This window comes from Bactrocera neohumeralis, chromosome 2 (assembly GCF_024586455.1).
Source record: "Bactrocera neohumeralis isolate Rockhampton chromosome 2, APGP_CSIRO_Bneo_wtdbg2-racon-allhic-juicebox.fasta_v2, whole genome shotgun sequence".
Lineage (NCBI taxonomy): Eukaryota > Metazoa > Arthropoda > Insecta > Diptera > Tephritidae > Bactrocera > Bactrocera neohumeralis.
The window spans coordinates 38,679,989-38,692,627 of record NC_065919.1 but is presented as its reverse complement, the minus strand read 5'-3'; the positions used below and the strand labels follow the sequence as shown (position 1 = coordinate 38,692,627).

The 12,639-nt window shown below is 37.2% G+C and overlaps 1 protein-coding gene across 1 annotated transcript; it reads left to right on the top strand.

Moving 5' to 3' along the window:
- The first annotated feature begins 4,275 nt into the window (after positions 1 to 4,275).
- On the top strand, positions 4,276 to 8,796 carry LOC126756512 (uncharacterized). The gene is made up of 3 exons (XM_050469627.1): positions 4,276 to 4,698; positions 8,124 to 8,276; positions 8,354 to 8,796. Exons 1-3 carry the CDS (start codon positions 4,371 to 4,373, stop codon positions 8,524 to 8,526), a joined length of 654 nt encoding a protein of 217 aa, XP_050325584.1. The 5' UTR covers positions 4,276 to 4,370; the 3' UTR covers positions 8,527 to 8,796.
- The last annotated feature ends 3,843 nt before the right edge of the window (positions 8,797 to 12,639 follow it).

The window sequence follows — 12,639 nt, the reverse complement described above, 5'->3', positions numbered from 1 at the left end:
TGAATGTTGTGTGCTGGTTTTCATAGGCGAATCGCACGTCGTAAGCCATACATAAGTAAGGTTAATAAAAAGAAGAGGTCGGCGGTTGCTAGACAATATTTATGCAAACCGTATTGGTTTTGGGAAAACATTGTGTTCACCGACGAATCAATATTTAATATATTTGGTTCGAATAGATCACGAAAAGTGTGGAGAATGATCAACTAAGAGTCGCAAGGAAAAATGTATTGCCAACGGTAAAGCACGGTGAGAGCAATGTTATGGTTGGGGGGTATAGTTTAGTAAAAAATGGATAAGCATATTTATCTGAACATTTTAAGGAAAAGAATTAAATTTTAAGTGTGCTTAAATCGCAGTATTACAAACTACTGTCTATCGATTTTTAACAAAACAAAAATTGTAACAACGAGATTTCTTCAAAATTTTTGTTTCCAATGGAAAACTTGCCATATCTGAATCGTTCCTTGTTAAAAATGATATCATAGAAAAAGTTAAAGAAACAGGGCTTGAAAAGCGGTGTGTTGGATCGCAACATCTCTTATGGATTGACTAAACCATTTCGGTTAACGTCGTTTGACAACGTAACTGAAAAGCTATATTTATCAAGCTTACTGGTGCGATAAGGTGAGTTTATGATTACGACGTCGAAACAAATCTGGCGAAACCGAAGCGAACCCAAAAAATTACGACAAAGTCGATCAAAAATCAAAGTGGTTGCCATTGTTTTCCCTAATTATCGTTATCGGGTTCATTAAGAAGTCTGTAACAACCAGAGGGAAAAGTCATTTAGTAATGTCCATCTGGCTCAAAATGATGTTGCTATACCCTGAACAGAGGCCACGAAGTTTGTAACACCTAGATGCAAACGTCGGAGACCCTATAATAATACATATATATCTATAAATGTACGTATACATATATAGTTGTATATATAAATTAGCATCGAGATGAGTTGAGACAATTTAGCCATATCCGTCTATCTGTCTGTCCGCTTATCTGTGTATATACACGCGAACTAGCCTCTAAATGTTGAGATATCAATCGGAAATTTCGCTCTCGTCCTTTTCTCTTCAAGAAACTTTTGTCGAAACAATTTGAAAAGATTTAATTGTTTGGATTATTTATAGTGAGGTCAACTAAAATGTGATTGTAATAAAAGGAGAATATTTTGTATCAAATTTTACTGGAGTGCGAATGGTGAAGTGGTTCATAAATAAGCCTACACCTTAAATATATATTTTCCCTTGACAAAATCAATCCCTTACTAATGTAATCGGGGTTTTTTGCTCTGTGTCATAATTAAAAGGTTCTTCTTCTGATTAAGTTTCAAACGTCACATAATCTTGACAGAGCTTTTTACAAATGAAAACCATTTTAATTTTTGTGAATAGTTGTATTATTTTTTTAGTATTATATGTAAAATATGATGATATTCATATCACATTTTAAGTATTATATCAAGATTGCATTAAGAAAGAAATAACATAAAGCTTCTTACATGATGAAAAATCTTGAGTAATTATGAATCTAAAATTAATGTATCAAGTGCACAAAATAGAGGTGATATTATAAAGCACTCAGGCTTAGATTAATACCATGTTGACTGCTACACTTTGTTTTGAATTTTCATTATTATTACTCAGGATCAGTTACGGTCAGTATTTTATTGTAGCAACGCGATAAACATCCCTAGTTATGGGAAAGAAAATGTATGTATCCCTCGAATAACACGGTTAATTGGTTCCGTGTTAATCGAAATCGTGTTATTTGATACTAATAAATCATACAATTTTGGAGATACCGTTCCGTGCTATTTAAAACCGTGCAACTCGAAACTCGAGATCCATACAAATTTGTACATTTGGTTCCAAAGATTAATTAAGAAAACATTAAAAATAAGAACAAATTTTTTTTTTTATTTTTAGTTATAAAATTTCAGTTATACAAAAATAACAAAATTCTTTCAATTTAGAAAAGTGAAACTTAAAAATTTAAAAGGTAAAATTTTATAAACGCAATAATTTTTAAATTACATATGTTCAACCACTGATTCAAATGCATTATTGCGTCAAACTACAAACAGTCGTTCGAACTCCGTGTTATTCGAGGGTTGTCGCAATTTTTAACCGTGCTATTCGAGATTTCGTGCAACTCAAGTACCGTGCTATTCGAGGGATACCTGATATGATGTTCCCAAAACAGCTACGCCACTGAAATAAAATACGCATACAATTTGTACTTGAGGTGAAAAAAAGATTATTCGGCATACAATTTCATTAAATTGCTGCTGTTGATTAAAGAATTGCTGACAATGTAATATTACCGCAATTTAATGTCCTGTTCAATAGCAAAACTGCTGACTTCTGACTGCTGACGTCGTAAGTAAGCCAAGTAGTGGTTTTTGATTCTACCAATTGCAACAAAGTCTTGAGAATTAAGTGCTTAAACTGTTATCCCATAACCACAACTCAGGTGAGGGCACTTACATTCATATATATGTATGTATGTATATGTACAAACAAATGTGCCCTAGCCATGGCGCAGAATAACCGACACGAGCATTCGAGTGCCCTTCATTCGGAGCCACGAGTGTCAACAATGATTTGACCAAAAATTTCAAGAAGAAGAAGAAACGAGCGACACGAAACGAAAAAGAAATTTTATTGAAATCGAAAGCAAACGAATGCGAGGAAAGAAAAGAATCTGGGCCATTGAGACCAAATGAACGGCCATAAAATCACATAAAGCCGATTGCAATAGAATGTCAATTACCCCAAAAGACGAGTGGGTGGGGCCGGCGTAAGCTGAGTGCCGAACTAGTGAACGGGCTGAGCAAAGTAGTGGTAAATCGAACGTGTGTTGGTGGTGGACCAAGTGGTTCACAAGTACCGTTTAACAACGATTAATAGAATAATTTGTGCGTAACTACACGTAGCACACACACCGACACACATTTGCGCTTGTATTTACAATTGCCATTACGGAACACCAACGAAATGTTAATAAACTGCTGACTTTCATAGAAACCAATGATGGAATTAATTCAGTTACTCGTATGACTGTGTGCTTCGTATGCGGGGCTTGGGTGTGCGTTTACGTTTGTGGGTGATAGGCGACGCATAAATTTATGAAAAGAATTTGGAACAGATAATCCACTACGCTGGAGCTCTGTATGTGCACGAGTTCATATTTGTGGCTAGCGGCTGCGGCCAGTGGCCAGCAGTCATAATTGAATAAAATCACGTACGTGCGCTTGCAGCGGAACATGCGCGTGAGCGTGTGTATGCGTGTGACACACATACGTCCAGACATGCGTGACGCATATTAATGATAATATAAACGCAACAACAATTTCGCTCAAATAGGACAATTGCTATCGAAATATAGTTTTACAAATTACTTATATTCGTATTTTTTCTTCTTTTTGGTTTTTGTTTTTGTACACCTTTATTTTCTAACATTTTGATGCTAACTTGCCACTGTCATGGCTAAGTGTTGGCGACTTCCCTTTCGTTTGGGTGGCAGGTGTAGCAACAATCAACCACCAGAAACGTGACAAACAACCGAGAGAAGTTGCCGAAGTGTCGAAAGAAAGGAAAATAAGGCAACCAAGACGTCGATTTTGGTGCTCGAAGGCAGCGAGTCTAATACTCGAAGTGTTGATATTGCTGTGGTTGTTGCTGTTACTGGCAACCATGAAATTATGGGCAAGAAATTTGTTCGCTTTGCAAATGTATGTCGAAAAATCGAAGGCAAGCAACGGACAGTGCGTCCAAAAATCAAAAATCGAACGCTTAGCGGACGGGCTGTGGGCAGCGGTCAGCGGTTAAGGCAATCAGCATTGCGTAGTAGTCACTATAGTGATAGCAGCAACGAGGCATAGTACTAATGGCAATTTGTATTTTGCTTATTTGAAATGCAACGTCGCGTACCTGACGCTTGACTCTGACACCCCACACCGTCCGCCGGTTGCTGGCTGCCTCTAATTCACTTAGCCTGCGCCAATATGCGTGTGTTCGTACGTGTGTACGTGATATTATTGGTTGCGTATTTTGGCGTTTGGATATTTTCTTTCTTTCCGATTTCTAGTCGACAAAATAGGAATTGGAAAGAGTTGGAACTTTTTCGGCTACGAATTGCCTAAGCGCGTTAAGCTGCGACATTTCATTACGCGACAACTCAATACACCGCAATACGATTAACTGCATTCCGATTTTATAGATTCACCTCGTATAAATACTCGTGCTTGGCACTTAATCAATCACAAAACAATTTCAACCTTCAAACGGTGTGTACTGTGTGATCAACCCACAATAAAAACGGATTAATTAGTTAAATTAATTAACAAGAAATCTAATAATCAAAACAAAATGTGTTCGAAATTCGTCTGTGCCGTACTTATCGCGTCCTTCGCCTGCAGCGCTGCCGCTCTACCCTCACTGCAACAGCTGGATAACAGCGAAAAGGACGTCATTGGTTTGATCAATAGAATCGACAGTGCCGACTCGCTCCCACTCTTCGGTGGTCTGCGTGTAGAACGCTCGGAAACTGGTCGCTCATTCGGTGCCTCCGCCAAGGGTATTGAATCGGTTGATGAGCGCGTCGAACGTTATCTAGCTACACACGAATTGAACTTCGGTCTGCCCGGCGATGAGGATGAGGAAGCCGAAAACGAATACGCCGGCCGTGCCATGGAGGGTAAGAAGAAAAAACAGAAAATTAAAAAGTTGTGGTGTGCAAAATAGAACAAAAAGTGAAATTACAAGGCTAATTTTGTGGCGAAATTTCGTATCATAAAACAGTTTTGCAGTTGGGCAGTTAATACGTGATTTATTCGAACTAAATGAAAAAGAGTTTACTGCTCATTAAAATATAATAATTCATAACAATTATTAATCCCCAGCTTAAACGCAATCAAATGTGATAATTGCCCGAAAGCTTATTTTTAGAATGAAATTCATTTTAAAAAATTAATGAAAAGTGCCGTGCTGTATATTGTCAGGATAATTATGTTCTACTTATTAATTGAAATTTACAAATTTCAAATTATTTTTTCAAATATTCAGCTATTTGATTGCTTCTTTTATTTTCAATTATTTCACATTTTAATTCTGTGCATATTTCACTTTTCATGCATACTTTACAACAACACTACTTTTTCAAGTAATTACAACCATTACTTTTTTGCACTCATACCTTCTGCGTGAATTATATCGCTGGCCGAAACTAATGGCAACATAAATATATACTCGAACGAATATAAATTCGAAGTCGAACTCGGTTGCACGTTGCCACTGCAGTGACATAAATCAATGGCAGCAAGAAGCAATTCGCAAACCGCTATAAATGTCGCCTACTAGCCGTGGCACAACAGGTTCATTCACCACTGTGGCACCATTTCCAATAAAAAACTTTTCACAATAACTTTTATACGCTGAACTTCGACATCACCTTAATTGAGTAATAATCGTAACGGTAATTACAGCCGGCATGTACGGCTTGACGTTACCGCAGTCCCGAGTGCCAATGCTGTTCTACATGCACAGCGACAGGCAGCTAGAAAATGGAGCGTATGCAATACCTCAGCAGACAACAACAACAGCACAAGCAGTTTCTGGTCAAAGACTCTACTGTCTGCGCTTGGCAGTTGAAGTTAGTGTGATCAAAATGCAATTGTTGCTGCACAAATGGCATTAACCTGCACGCATATACTCGTACATTTCCAAACACATGCGTGTGTGTGTGGCTTGCATTGGCAATCTAAAAAGCACAAAGACCTTTGTAATCTTCGAGCTGAGCAAGTAATGATAAAATGAAATACCGTTATGCAGTGCACATTGCTCATTTATTATTCTCTCCCTACTATTCCAAGGCAGCGTCGCTAAGCAAATCAATTTCTGCACAGAAACGCACGTTCTCCTCTACTTTTTTATGTGGATTCTCTGAGCATAGCTTCTCGGTAACAATTAGCTGGGGAATCCGTCATTTATTAAACCAACTAAATACAGGAGGTATTATAAGGCATGTGTTGAGCTAGACCTTAGCACTGCTGGGAATAATATCACAATATTTGTGAGCAATATTTATAGCACTACTCAGAAGAAGCCTTCGCTAGAAACGTCCTAGAAACCTTTTTATTATGCTGACAAGCCGTCAAATTTTCACTTATGCCTATTAATACTTATGAAACTTTCGCCAGCAATGTTTGGATGTGAACGTGTGTGCGCCTTTGTGGCATATCACAAAAAGTTCCGTACATTTATTTAATGTGCTATTAAGACACGCCTGCTTTCAACTCTTCAACAGCGAGTCCTAAATCCAACGCATAGTACATACAAATATTTCATTTGGGTCGTTTTCCCGAATACTTTTCCTAGCTTAACTAAACATTCCCTTCCCCAGTTCTGCAGACAAACTCAAATCCTTCCTCACACCAAATAACTAGTTGGCCCCAAAGGAGCAGGCGTCTTTGGCGCAACATGCACAACTTTGGCGGTTTGTGGCTTGTAATCCTTTTGTTTTGTCAAGCAAAGCGATGCTTCGTTAATAAGTCGGCGCTGTAGTGTGCTTTGTGGCGCATACACTTCAAGCTATCAACGCGAAATCCTTAAAGGAAATATTTGATTTATTGGGAGCTTTAGGACTTATATAAACAGTTACCGCTGTAGCTCGATCACATATATAATCCAACGAGTGTACAATATCAGTTACCACATCTAACAATGGACGAAATGTATTCCGTGATATTTAATACATTCATCAATTTCTAAAGCGATGCGAAAAATCGTCAAAGTCTTCACCACTTTAAATTTCCAAGGAAAACATCGCTCCTGCTTAACAACAAGAGCAAAGGTGAAACTGAAGCCATAAAGCATGCAACAAAATGAACCAACGGCGTTGTACATGCTTCATATAAAATCTAAGCTTTGTTCTGTGTTGACTTGCAACAGTTTGCAGCAATAAAGTTGCACATCAGATTCGCACCAAAAGCGCGATAGTGTCATTAAAACTATTGTTTTCGAGAATTGACCAAGGCTTTATACCATTACAATGAAAGCAACGCGTAACTCAATCAGGCGTCTTCCGAACTGTGCTATTATTATCAGATGAAAGCAGAACATGCCTGCTGTAGTTATAAGTACTATGTATGGCAAAGGAAATATGGTTTAACTTTGAATTTCCGCTAATTTTATCTCCTTTCAACCAACATTATACCAAAGCAAAATAGCAAAGTAAATCCAGCGTAAGCTTCAAATTCGGGCTTAACCAACTTAAACAGTTGAAAATTTCGAAAACTTTTTACCATTTCCTTATCTTACGCCGCGCACTCCACCTTCCAACACTTTCTTAACAACTCATAGCGCACCTCTCGAACACGCAGCAGTCGGTAAAGCAGCAAAAAAGTTGCTTCGAAATTAGGTGCTAACAATGTAGAAAGTCATTGCCTCTTTTTACACCGCCAACAAAAAGCCACCACTGTGTCGTCACGCTCAGAAACTTTCGCAGTTTTCTTATTATCAGAGTTCAGACTTTCGCAGTTTTCTTATTACCAGAGTTGAGTGGGTCGCGGTTGTGTGTGCTCCGGTGCATTAGCTGTTTGCATACTTTTAGGATTCTCTTGGGAACCGCATTTTCAGCAAGCACTCGCTTTAATCCGCACACAGCTTTTGCAACTATTACTGCCATACTTTTCGTTAGTTTCGCAGAATACTTCCTAAAGTGTAACCCAAATTCAACTTCAATGCCATTAACTGACTTTCCACATGACATAATATGACACGATAAGCGGAGAATTGTTGCTCTCACATTTATGGGCATCCAGCGCATGTGCTCGTGTATGAATTGGCAGCCTTGTTTGTAGCACATCATTATCGCCAAGTTTTGTAGCAAAAGCTTAGTAGTATAGCATAGCTTCAGGCGATCGCAAGATGGCACTCTCCAAATGTTTTTGATTTGCCACAATTAGTGTTTATGAAAGGCATATTACCACTTTATTAACCAAAAAAAACTTCAAAGTTCCTATTGCTTTTTGTTATAAACATATTAGCATTCTATTTATCTAAATTAATGTGACTAAGTTTAAACTAGCCGCAACATTAGCTAACCGAAACTTTTCATTGCAGAATCCCGCAGCAAGAAAATGAAGAAGATGCTCCTGCCTCTGCTCCTGATCTTGAAGCTGAAGAAGGCTGTTCTCTGCAAGATTGCTTTCAGCATCGTCAAATTCATCTCCCTCAAGAGTTTGGCCATCTCCATTTTGGCTCTGATCCTTGCTGGTGCGTAGCGTTTTGAAATTCGAACGACTGAGCTTGCCATTCCCCACTAAACTTTTATACTTGTTTTTATAATATAGGCGCCACTTTCTTCAAGGACTTGTTAGGCAAGAAGAAGGAACACATCACCACCGCTTACATCACTGGCAGCCCATTGAACGCTGAGATCGTGCACTCCGACTGGAACCGCAATGGCCAGGCTGCTGCCTCTGACTTGGCCTACAACCAATATGGCTTGGCTCAACCCTTCTAAATGTCTACAACAATACAAGCGAATCGACAACGGCACAACCCGCCGCTAGACTACTTTTAACTAGATTTACACATCTCCTCCTTATCCTCCTCTTCCTATCCTTATCCTATTATTGAATGCTATGAAAGTTGATCATTTTTCATATTTCCATATTTTTCTATTGATCAACATAAGAATGACTAAATTTTAGTTAATTTATAAAACTCTATATTTATAAATATTTATTTGTAGTCGAGTACTTAGTTTTTAGTTAGTGAAAACTATGCGATACCAAAAACAAAACAAATGAAAAGCAAAAGCAAATGCAAAAATGCAAAATTGAAAAAATCACAAAAAAATAATAAAGAAAATCGAATAATATTTATTTCATAAAAATACATATACAAATAATTTTATTTATTTTACTTCTTTGCAAAACAAAATGGAGACGGCCAGGGGCCACGGTCTCCACTTGCACTTGTCAATCAATCAGCAACATTGTAGTCACCGCTGAAAAGTCGATTATTGTTATTACTAACCCATTAGGCGGTAATTAATTTATATTTATATTATATGGTATGCAACTTACAGTTTAATGACTGCCATGCATAATTAAGTTGAGCTCAGGTTCCGTTAGTCATTTCAGAATAAAACTTTTGTGGCTTTGTTGTTCGAGTTTTCGTTGTGAAATATTTGCAACAGGTCAATTTGGTCGTGCAAATTCGCCTTAACACAATTACAGCCAAGAGAATGTCATTAAATCACTATTATTTGCAGATTCATGTAATAAGCTTAAATTAACCATTAGTTTAACTCTTAAGCACTTCTGTTTGTATTGCGACCGCATAAATAAAGTTCATTGAATAAATACTTAATATCGCCGAGTTTGAGCGATATTTAAACTCTAGCAACATGTTGCTACAGAGTGTTACAGTTGTGTTCACCTAAAAGTAATCGAGTTAGATATATATATAAGTTTTCACTTGCACAAACGGACAGCCGGAAGGGTAGACAGTCTCGATTATTTATTTATATATACAAATAATCAAGATGAAGAGATTAAAGAGAGGACGAGTTCGTTTATGGAAGCATCGGTGCACTGCCACGCCCACAAAACGCAATTAAACATAAATCTATAAAGAACCTTAACTATGCACTAAATTAAAATTTTAAAGGGTAATTTGGCTCAGGGGATACTGCGATCCTCTGTTACACACTTGGGAGATAAAAATATGACAAAATGAGTGTGTCTCCGTTCTTTAAGAGATTTCGTGTACATATCTCCTAAACCACTTAAGATATAATATTTTAATTCTTTCAGAATAAATCCCTTAAGTAACTACCGACACTTTAAACATACATAACCACTCAATCCTCATATAACGGTTATGTTAAAAAGTACTAAAAGTTCGATAATTCAACAACTAATTGCAGTCAGATACATTAAAGTGTACACCTATTCAAGCCTCAAGATAACGAATATGTGGATCAAAGTTCGAATTGTGAACTTGTTATCGAAAATATTGGTTAATCTGGGAGATAAACAGAGTTTGTCCGGAAAGTAATAGGACTGAGTCGACAATTCTTTAAATACTTTCAAAATTGGCTCCTTCTACGTCGATTCAAAGCTGCCAGCGAGACTTCAAAGCATTGAAGACGTCACGGAAGGCATTCTGTAGAATAGCCTTGAAAGCCGAGATGCATGCTGCTTGAATCCTCTCTGTCGTTAACGGTTTGTCCAGAATGAACAAATTCATGGTGGACGATGCCTTTGATGTCAAAAAAGACAATGAGCATCGTTTTCCTATGGATTTGCTCATTCATCAGTGACCTCTTCCCGGCCCTCCAAACCAGCTTGGTGGCACCGAAACATACCACTTCTTGCTAAACTAACATCTGGGTAAGCCTGCTTGATCATATCAAACGTGTCTGTCGCAGATTTGCCAAGTTTCATACAGAATTTAATGGCGTACCTCTGCTCTAACGAACGCTGTATTTTCCACTTTAACCACTCACAGAAACACGTCGCGCGAAAATGTTTGTCCTGACTCTCCAGGTGCTCGGAGACAACTGACCAGCCGCTCGTTCATTAGCTGGGAACGCCCTCTACCGAATCCAGTCGGTGCCAGCACGCTCCGAAGTACAGTCGCGGTGGAAGAAAATCAGTCCTAATACTTTCCGGACGAACCCTGTATTATATAAATTCGGAGAGAATCTTCTTCTAATAATAGTAATCATGTATGTCATAAATGGGTTGAATCGTTTAAATAATACCCTTAGCCCCCATTTACCTAATAGAAAGATTTCCGAACTTCCGGTTGACTTTATACCGAATATATCAGCATATACATATGTATGTGAGTTATGTTAATAAAATCGAGAGAGAGAAAAGAGCAGCCGTCGTCAATTCAACCGTCGCACATAGGAGCATTTTTCTTCTTTCCACTTTGCAAGTGGTTTTTTGTGTTGCGTGAAGTGAATTCTGGAAAATATTTTTTGTGACTCATATATCCAACTAGCGCAATGAAGACATATACTCGATTAAGGATTGGACACACTATCATAACACACGCCCACTTACTATCGGGTAAAAGCCCATCCATTTGCCCCCTTTGCGAGGACACCGCCTCTATCACACACTTACTCACACTCTGTCCGATGCTTCACCCAACAGCCCACAACTCTGGCAACATTGATCTCATAAAACTACTAAGTGAACCTTCAGAAAAAAACGTCATGATTGTATATAGATTCTTAAAAACCAACGATTTGTTAAAATATATTTAAGCAACTTACATCTTTACTAACCTTAGCAAATAGAATTTTTCACCTAGTTATATTTACAAGATGGCTGAAGGCCTCGTAGCCAGTGCTGCGTTTATGTATTTATATAATAAAACTCTTTTTGTTATATGAATTATTATAAATAAATAAATAAATAAATAATTTTTCTAGCAAATCTTTTGGTGAATAAGTATGTCGTTCAGTGTTTAAGTTATATATTTAAACAAGTAAGGAAGGGAAAGCTGGGTGGTGGAGTTTTGGTAAGACTTTATTATTTAAATGTTGCGACAGAGTTCAACATTCATTATTCGATGAAATCGTGTATGGAAGGCAATCGATTTTGGTATATTATTTACTTATATTAAAGGTTATCTACTCACTCTTTTTTATTAATATATATTTTACTTCGCGTCGAATAATAAAAATATTAAAATCATCCTTAAATGAAAAATATGTGAAATAAACTCAACAGAAGAAGCTAAGTTTAATATAATGAGTTAATGTAAAAACATTAACCAGAGGATCGCAGTTTATTGCATAAGGTATACAAGGTTTGGACCAAAGTCTACACAAATATTTGTAATATTCAGGGGTAAACCATATAATTTTTAAAAAAGCTTGTTTCATGTGCAACTGTAGCGAAAATACAAAAATGCGAGCTATAGCTAATACGAAAGAGCCCGTGCCTGGGATTATATTTATTTCACTGTTGATAAAGTGACCGTCCTTTTCTCTTTGAAATGTAATGTGCCCATGTATACCAACTACTAGTATTTCGCCTTGGTTAAAATAATTAAAACTTGACACTAACGATTTGTGAAGGGAAGCTAGTTGAGTGCTTTCTGCATTTAAGACAAAAGTTTGTGGGCTTTAGCTTTGGCGTTGACCTTGCGTACTAACGAAAAAAGAAGAGCTAAAAAGTGCCTTTACGAAGAGAAAATATGAAATGAACGCAGTTGAATGATAACACAGCTTGACAGCACATACGTCAATAATTTCCATTATTGAAATGCTATATCCATAAATACAAGTCGTAGTTTTTAAACTCTCAAATAAAACAACTTTCACTTCCAATTATTGCATAATTTAGCGAATCGAATGAAAAGATGTAAAGAAAAGTGTTTATTCTCAATTAAAATATACATAAAATCCGTTATAATTTGCTTTCAGCGCCGTCTTAAAACAAATTTCTCTTCACTCATAGCTATGCCCTCTGTAAACTGGAGTGATTATATAACTAATTGCTTTCACTAGTTTTCTAATAATTGATCGTTTTCAAATATTTAATTGTGTTCTTCTTGGTTCTTCTCTTCTCTAAGTTTCTCTAAGGCAAATTAATTAAAAACAGGT

What these genes read in the sequence shown, in the direction of transcription:
- LOC126756512 (XM_050469627.1), top strand. Translation starts at nt 4,371, where the DNA reads ATGTGTTCGAAATTCGTCTGTGCCGTACTTATCGCGTCCTTCGCCTGC. An exon ending in CGCCGGCCGTGCCATGGAGG is followed by an intron (nt 4,699 to 8,123) that starts GTAAGAAGAAAA and finishes TTTTCATTGCAG; the next exon opens with AATCCCGCAGCAAGAAAATG. An exon ending in TTTGGCTCTGATCCTTGCTG is followed by an intron (nt 8,277 to 8,353) that starts GTGCGTAGCGTT and finishes TTTATAATATAG; the next exon opens with GCGCCACTTTCTTCAAGGAC.